This window comes from Ciona robusta, unplaced genomic scaffold (assembly GCF_009617815.1).
Source record: "Ciona robusta unplaced genomic scaffold, ASM961781v2 AP042745.1".
Taxonomy (NCBI): Eukaryota; Metazoa; Chordata; class Ascidiacea; order Phlebobranchia; family Cionidae; genus Ciona; species Ciona robusta.
The window spans coordinates 21,894-30,036 of record NW_028323124.1 but is presented as its reverse complement, the minus strand read 5'-3'; the positions used below and the strand labels follow the sequence as shown (position 1 = coordinate 30,036).

At 34.2% G+C, this 8,143-nt stretch overlaps 3 protein-coding genes and 4 non-coding genes across 7 annotated transcripts; 4 read left to right on the top strand and 3 right to left on the bottom strand.

The window, feature by feature from the left end:
- The first annotated feature begins 923 nt into the window (after positions 1-923).
- Trnam-cau (transfer RNA methionine (anticodon CAU)) lies at positions 924-996 on the top strand. Its single transcript has one exon. It is a non-coding gene; the product is annotated as a tRNA-Met (tRNA).
- A 490-nt stretch (positions 997-1,486) lies between these two features.
- Positions 1,487-2,204, bottom strand: LOC149723578 (uncharacterized). The gene is made up of 2 exons (XM_089893554.1): positions 2,077-2,204; positions 1,487-2,000 (listed from the first exon to the last, which is right to left on the bottom strand). The coding sequence occupies exons 1-2, from the start codon at positions 2,131-2,133 to the stop codon at positions 1,593-1,595; spliced, it is 465 nt and encodes a 154-aa protein (XP_089749680.1). The 5' UTR covers positions 2,134-2,204; the 3' UTR covers positions 1,487-1,592.
- Positions 2,205-2,818: 614 nt separating this feature from the next.
- On the top strand, positions 2,819-2,891 carry Trnam-cau (transfer RNA methionine (anticodon CAU)). Its single transcript has one exon. It is a non-coding gene; the product is annotated as a tRNA-Met (tRNA).
- Positions 2,892-3,034: 143 nt separating this feature from the next.
- Positions 3,035-4,072, bottom strand: LOC149723576 (uncharacterized). Its single transcript, XM_089893553.1, has 2 exons — positions 3,973-4,072; positions 3,035-3,895 (listed from the first exon to the last, which is right to left on the bottom strand). The coding sequence occupies exons 1-2, from the start codon at positions 4,027-4,029 to the stop codon at positions 3,488-3,490; spliced, it is 465 nt and encodes a 154-aa protein (XP_089749679.1). The 5' UTR covers positions 4,030-4,072; the 3' UTR covers positions 3,035-3,487.
- Positions 4,073-4,713: 641 nt separating this feature from the next.
- Positions 4,714-4,786, top strand: Trnam-cau (transfer RNA methionine (anticodon CAU)). The gene has a single exon. It is a non-coding gene; the product is annotated as a tRNA-Met (tRNA).
- A 1,812-nt stretch (positions 4,787-6,598) lies between these two features.
- Positions 6,599-6,671, top strand: Trnam-cau (transfer RNA methionine (anticodon CAU)). Its single transcript has one exon. It is a non-coding gene; the product is annotated as a tRNA-Met (tRNA).
- Positions 6,672-6,937: 266 nt separating this feature from the next.
- LOC149723573 (uncharacterized) lies at positions 6,938-8,022 on the bottom strand. The gene is made up of 2 exons (XM_089893552.1): positions 7,752-8,022; positions 6,938-7,674 (listed from the first exon to the last, which is right to left on the bottom strand). The coding sequence occupies exons 1-2, from the start codon at positions 7,806-7,808 to the stop codon at positions 7,267-7,269; spliced, it is 465 nt and encodes a 154-aa protein (XP_089749678.1). The 5' UTR covers positions 7,809-8,022; the 3' UTR covers positions 6,938-7,266.
- Between the last annotated feature and the right edge of the window lie 121 nt (positions 8,023-8,143).

Genomic DNA, 8,143 nt, shown 5'->3' with positions numbered 1-8,143 from the left:
TGTGCTTCTTTTCTCGCAGTTTCCGAAGTGGGCGCAAACGTAGATTTGGTTTCTTTTCAACAATTTCCAAAGATTTATCTTCAAATTTGAGGACTTCTTTCATACTCTGTAATAAAATAAAACGTTAAATTGCAAATAAAACAAGTTCAAAAGGAAATATTTTTATATTAAAGTTTTAACTTACCATGGCCAAAAGTACTGTTACGTCAATATTGTTCAATCCATTGAGTGTTTCGGGCATTTTTTGATTTATGTATTAAAATGTAAGTATAGTTGTTACAGCGGTAGTTAAACTGTTGTGATTGTAACGGTTAGACGTTGAGTTTATAAACACGACATTTGGCTTTTAAATCTGTTACGTGCATTTGTAGTTAACCAAAGGACTATCACTACTGATTAACTATTTATCTCTTAAGTTAGTTTAGGTACTTTGAGATATTCAATAACAACGCTATCATCAAACCACAAATTTATCTGGCGGGACAACAGACAATTCCTAACAAGAAAGCTCCGGAGGATTGTAAGTTATCTTATGTTCTATAGTCAACTTGCGTGTTGTTTCGTACATGTTCTGTTAAAACAATAAAAAATATTTTAGAAAGCTATTTGGTAGCGTTGTTTTAGTTGCTAATATACTGTAACCGATAACGAAATTTGTTATTAATCCTGTGGGCGAAATGCTAGAGTATTCACTTTGTTTTATAACTTACATGTTTGTTGTTATAGGTAAGTACCCTGTAAGTAATGTTTATTGATATACCGAACCTGACTAATTTTTACACAACTTTCACAAAAAGTGTTGTACGTTTTGGGCCTACAATCATAACACAGTAAATACAGTGAAATTTAAAAAGTAACACATTAGTATTACGGTTGGTTTATTTGGAAATTTTAGTAAGATAATAAGCAAAATTACTGGGAATGCCACGATGGCGCAGTAGGCAGCGCGTGAGTCTCATAATCTCAAGGTCGTGAGTTCGATCCTCACTCGTGGCAATATTTTATACTCCCATAATTATATATACAATTTTGATATGAACACATATTATTTTTTATGGCATACCAGCAAGCTTCGTATTTACTTGGTAAAAAACTTTTGGATGTTATCTTAATCATGATATTTAATTATTTTCCGTTACAATACCAAGGTGGTCGGTTAAAACCTTAAAAACCAGACCTATACGCATTTTAATTAAATAAATATTTTACAGTTCTTTTTATTAGCGCAGATGTTTGCCTAAAGATACCGAATTAACCGAATAACATGTGAACACACCTGCATCTCAAACAGCTTTAACTTATTTTTTACCGTTAGTGTAATGGTAAGTGTCAACGCCTTTGACGCGGAAACCGGGGTTCGATTCTCCGAAGGGGAGATTTTTACTCGCAGTTTCCTGCTATACATTGCCAACGCTCTACCTTAGTCTATTACGAATAAACTAAAACTGTCCATACAATTTTAAGTTAGGTAATTTTATTGCGCAAGGAAGAAATAAAAGTCTTAGAAAGAAAAGAACAGTTAAATGTAAGATTGGAACAACTGCACAGAAAGGAAGAAGCGAAGTAGTTTTGTTAATAGTATATATGGCGACTTAAAGGAGCATGGTCGTTTGTCGTAATTGTTGCTGACAGGCTATTCCGTGCCTCTCTTTCACTACTTTTAACCATAGAGGTGTAGCGTTGTTTTTGCGCTTTGATTTATTCAAAAAACGTTCTTTCGAAGGTTTTCGTTGCAAGCACTTTGAGTTTTCTTTTCCGATCGTAGAAATAACATGGTTACACGATTTTTTCCCATTTGGCAAAGCAATTTCGTGGTGAGGTTCCCTTTCCGAATCGGTATTGCGTGGACGTTTCGTTCCTCTGGTTGTTGGGATCTGCTCATGTTTCGTGTTAATTGTGCTTCTTTCTCGCAGTTTCCGAAGTGGGCGCAAACGTAGATTTGGTTTCTTTTCAACAATTTCCAAAGATTTATCTTCAAATGTGAGGACTTCTTTCATACTCTGTAGTAAAATAAAATGTTAAATTGCAAATAAAACAAGTTCAAAAAAATATTTTTAAATTAAAGTTTTAACTTACCATGGCCAAAAGTACTGTTACGTCAATATTGTTCAATCCATTGAGTGTTTCGGGCATTTTTTGATTTATGTATTAAAATGTAAGTATAGTTGTTACAGCGGTAGTTAAACTGTTGTGATTGTAACGGTTAGACGTTGAGTTTTATAAACACGACATTTGGCTTTTAGATCTGTTACGTGCATTTGTAGTTAACCAAAGGACTATCACTACTGATTAACTATTTATCTCTTAAGTTAGTTTAGGTACTTTGAGATATTCAATAACAACGCTATCATCAAACCACAAATTTATCTGGCGGGACAACAGACAATTCCTAACAAGAAAGCTCCGGAGGATTGTAAGTTATCTTATGTTCTATAGTCAACTTGCGTGTTGTTTCGTACATGTTCTGTTAAAACAATAAAAAATATTTAGAAAAGCTATTTGGTAGCGTTGTTTTAGTTGCTAATATACTGGTAACCGATAACGAAATTTGTTATTAATCCTGTGGGGCGAAATGCTAGAGTATTCACTTTGTTTTATAACTTACATGTTTGTTGTTATAGGTAAGTACCCTGTAAGTAATGTTTATTGATATACCGAACCTGACTAATTTTTACACAACTTTCACAAAAAGTGTTGTACGTTTTGGGCCTACAATCATAACACAGTAAATACAGTGAAATTTAAAAAGTAACACATTAGTATTACGGTTGGTTCATTTGGAAATTTTAGTAAGATATTAAGCAAAATTACTGGGAATGCCACGATGGCGCAGTAGGCAGCGCGTGAGTCTCATAATCTCAAGGTCGTGAGTTCGATCCTCACTCGTGGCAATATTTTATACTCCCATAATTATATATACAATTTTGATATGAACACATATTATTTTTTATGGCATACCAGCAAGCCTCGTATTTACTTGGTAAAAAACTTTTGGATGTTATCTTAATCATTGACATTTAATTATTTTCCGTTACAATACCAAGGTGGTCGGTTAAAACCTTAAAAACCAGACCTATACGCATTTTAATTAAATAATTATTTTACAGTTCTTTATATTAGCGCAGATGTTTGCCTAAAGATACCGAATTAACCGAATAACATGTGAAGACACCTGCATCTCAAACAGCTAAACTTATTTTTTACCGTTAGTGTAATGGTAAGTGTCAACGCATGTGACGCGGAAACCGGGGTTCGATTCTCCGAAGGGGTGATTTTTACTCGCAGTTCCCTGCTATACATTGCCAACGCTCTACCTTAGTCTATTACGAATAAACTAAAACTGTCCATACAATTTTAAATTAGGTAATTTTATTGCGCAAGGAAGAAATAAAAGTCTTAGAAAGAAAAGAACAGTTAAATGTAAGATTGGAACAACTGCACAGAAAGGAAGAAGCGAAGTAGTTTTGTTAATAGTATATATGGCGACTTAAAGGAGCATGGTCGTTTGTCGTAATTGTTGCTGACAGGCTATTCCGTGCCTCTCTTTCACTACTTTTAACCATAGAGGTGTAGCGTTGTTTTTGCGCTTTGATTTATTCAAAAAACGTTCTTTCGAAGGTTTTCGTTGCAAGCACTTTGAGTTTTCTTTTCCGATCGTAGAAATAACATGGTTACACGATTTTTTCCCATTTGGCAAAGCAATTTCGTGGTGAGGTTCCCTTTCCGAATCGGTATTGCGTGGACGTTTCGTTCCTCTGGTTGTTGGGATCTGCTCATGTTTCGTGTTAATTGTGCTTCTTTCTCGCAGTTTCCGAAGTGGGCGCAAACGTAGATTTGGTTTCTTTTCAACAATTTCCAAAGATTTATCTTCAAATTTGAGGACTTCTTTCATACTCTGTAATAAAATAAAATGTTAAATTGCAAATAAAACAAGTTCAAAAAAAATATTTTTAAATTAAAGTTTTAACTTACCATGGCCAAAAGTACTGTTACGTCAATATTGTTCAATCCATTGAGTGTTTCGGGCATTTTTTGATTTATGTATTAAAATGTAAGTATAGTTGTTACAGCGGTAGTTAAACTGCTGTGATTGTAACGGTTAGACGTTGAGTTTATAAACACGACATTTGGCTTTTAGATCTGTTACGTGCATTTGTAGTTAACCAAAGGACTATCACTACTGATTAACTATTTATCTCTTAAGTTAGTTTAGGTACTTTGAGATATTCAATAACAACGCTATCATCAAACCACAAATTTATCTGGCGGGACAACAGACAATTCCTAACAAGAAAGCTCCGGAGGATTGTAAGTTATCTTATGTTCTATAGTCAACTTGCGTGTTGTTTCGTACATGTTCTGTTAAAACAACTAAAAATATTTTAGAAAAGCTATTTGGTAGCGTTGTTTTAGTTGCTAATATACTGGTAACCGATAACGAAATTTGTTATTAATCCTGTGGGGCGAAATGCTAGAGTATTCACTTTGTTTTATAACTTACATGTTTGTTGTTATAGGTAAGTACCCTGTAAGTAATGTTTATTGATATACCGAACCTGACTAATTTTTACACAACTTTCACAAAAAGTGTTGTACGTTTTGGGCCTACAATCATAACACAGTAAATACAGTGAAATTTAAAAAGTAACACATTAGTATTACGGTTGGTTTATTTGGAAATTTAGTAAGATATTAAGCAAAATTACTGGGAATGCCACGATGGCGCAGTAGGCAGCGCGTGAGTCTCATAATCTCAAGGTCGTGAGTTCGATCCTCACTCGTGGCAATATTTTATACTCCCATAATTATATATACAATTTTGATATGAACACATATTATTTTTTATGGCATACCAGGAAGCCTCTAATTTACTTGGTAAAAAACTTTTGGATGTTATCTTAATCATGATATTTTTATTTTCCGTTACAATACCAAGGTGGTCGGTTAAAACCTTAAAAACCAGACCTATACGCATTTTAATTAAATAAATATTTTACAGTTCTTTTTATTAGCGCAGATGTTTGCCTAAAGATACCGAATTAACCGAATAACATGTGAACACACCTGCATCTCAAACAGCTTAACTTATTTTTTATCGTTAGTGTAATGGTAAGTGTCAACGCCTGTGACGCGGAAACCGGGGTTCGATTCTCCGAAGGGGAGATTTTTACTCGCAGTTTCCTGCTATACATTGCCAACGCTCTACCTTAGTCTATTCGAATAAACTAAAACTGTCCATACAATTTTAAGTTAGGTAATTTTATTGCGCAAGGAAGAAATAAAAGTCTTAGAAAGAAAAGAACAGTTAAATGTAAATTGGAACAACCGCACAGAAAGGAAGAAGCGAAGTAGTTTTGTTATAGTATATATGGCGACTTAAAGGAGCATGGTCGTTTGTCGTAATTGTTGCTGACAGGCTATTCCGTGCCTCTCTTTCACTACTTTTAACCATAGAGGTGTAGCGTTGTTTTGCGCTTTGATTTATTCAAAAAACGTTTTTCGAAGGTTTTCGTTGCAAGCACTTTGAGTTTTCTTTTCCGATCGTAGAAATAACATGGTTACACGATTTTTTCCCATTTGGCAAAGCAATTTCGTGGTGAGGTTCCCTTTCCGAATCGGTATTGCGTGGACGTTTCGTTCCTCTGGTTGTTGGGATCTGCTCATGTTTCGTGTTAATTGTGCTTCTTTCTCGCAGTTTCCGAAGTGGGCGCAAACGTAGATTGGTTTCTTTTCAACAATTTCCAAAGATTTATCTTCAATTTGAGGACTTCTTTCATACTCTGTAATAAAATAAAATGTTAAATTGCAAATAAAACAAGTTCAAAAAAAATATTTTTAATTAAAGTTTTAACTTACCATGGCCAAAAGTACTGTTACGTCAATATTGTTCAATCCATTGAGTGTTTCGGGCATTTTTTGATTTATGTATTAAAATGTAAGTATAGTTGTTACAGCGGTAGTTAAACTGTTGTGATTGTAACGGTTAGACGTTGAGTTTATAAACACGACATTTGGCTTTTAGATCTGTTACGTGCATTTGTAGTTAACCAAAGGACTATCACTACTGATTAACTATTTATCTCTTAAGTTAGTTTAGGTACTTTGAGATATTCAATAACAACGCTATCATCAAACCACAAATTTATCTGGCGGGACAACAGACAATTCCTAACAAGAAAGCTCCGGAGGATTGTAAGTTATCTTATGTTCTATAGTCTACTTGCGTGTTGTTTCGTACATGTTCTGTTAAAACAATAAAAAATATTTTAGAAAAGCTATTTGGTAGCGTTGTTTTAGTTGCTAATATACTGGTAACCGATAACGAAATTTGTTATTAATCCTGTGGGGCGAAATGCTAGAGTATTCACTTTGTTTTATAACTTACATGTTTGTTGTTATAGGTAAGTACCCTGTAAGTAATGTTTATTGATATACCGAACCTGACTAATTTTTACACAACTTTCACAAAAAGTGTTGTACGTTTTGGGCCTACAATCATAACACAGTAAATACAGTGAAATTTAAAAAGTAACACATTAGTATTACGGTTGGTTCATTTGGAAATTTTAGTAAGATATTAAGCAAAATTACTGGGAATGCCACGATGGCGCAGTAGGCAGCGCGTGAGTCTCATAATCTCAAGGTCGTGAGTTCGATCCTCACTCGTGGCAATATTTTATACTCCCATAATTATATATACAATTTTGATATGAACACATATTATTTTTTATGGCATACCAGCAAGCCTCGTATTTACTTGGTAAAAAACTTTTGGATGTTATCTTAATCATGACATTTAATTATTTTCCGTTACAATACCAAGGTGGTCGGTTAAAACCTTAAAAACCAGACCTATACGCATTTTAATTAAATAATTATTTTACAGTTCTTTTTATTAGCGCAGATGTTTGCCTAAAGATACCGAATTAACCGAATAACATGTGAAGACACCTGCATCTCAAACAGCTAAACTTATTTTTTACCGTTAGTGTAATGGTAAGTGTCAACGCATGTGACGCGGAAACCGGGGTTCGATTCTCCGAAGGGGTGATTTTTACTCGCAGTTCCCTGCTATACATTGCCAACGCTCTACCTTAGTCTATTACGAATAAACTAAAACTGTCCATACAATTTTAAATTAGGTAATTTTATTGCGCAAGGAAGAAATAAAAGTCTTAGAAAGAAAAGAACAGTTAAATGTAAGATTGGAACAACTGCACAGAAAGGAAGAAGCGAAGTAGTTTTGTTAATAGTATATATGGCGACTTAAAGGAGCATGGTCGTTTGTCGTAATTGTTGCTGACAGGCTATTCCGTGCCTCTCTTTCACTACTTTTAACCATAGAGGTGTAGCGTTGTTTTTGCGCTTTGATTTATTCAAAAAACGTTCTTTCGAAGGTTTTCGTTGCAAGCACTTTGAGTTTTCTTTTCCGATCGTAGAAATAACATGGTTACACGATTTTTTCCCATTTGGCAAAGTAATTTCGTGGTGAGGTTCCCTTTCCGAATCGGTATTGCGTGGACGTTTCGTTCCTCTGGTTGTTGGGATCTGCTCATGTTTCGTGTTAATTGTGCTTCTTTCTCGCAATTTCCGAAGTGGGCGCAAACGTAGATTTGGTTTCTTTTCAACAATTTCCAAAGATTTATCTTCAAATTTGAGGACTTCTTTCATACTCTGTAATAAAATAAAATGTTAAATTGCAAATAAAACAAGTTCAAAAAAAATATTTTTAAATTAAAGTTTTAACTTACCATGGCCAAAAGTACTGTTACGTCAATATTGTTCAATCCATTGAGTGTTTCGGGCATTTTTGATTTATGTATTAAAATGTAAGTATAGTTGTTACAGCGGTAGTTAAACTGTTGTGATTGTAACGGTTAGACGTTGAGTTTATAAACACGACATTTGGCTTTTAGATCTGTTACGTGCATTTGTAGTTAACCAAAGGACTATCACTACTGATTAACTATTTATCTCTTAAGTTAGTTTAGGTACTTTGAGATATTCAATAACAACGCTATCATCAAACCACAAATTTATCTGGCGGGACAACAGACAATTCCTAACAAAAAGCTCCGGAGGATTGTCAGTTATCTTATGTTCTATAGTCAACTTGCGTGTTGTTTCGTACATGTTCTGTTAA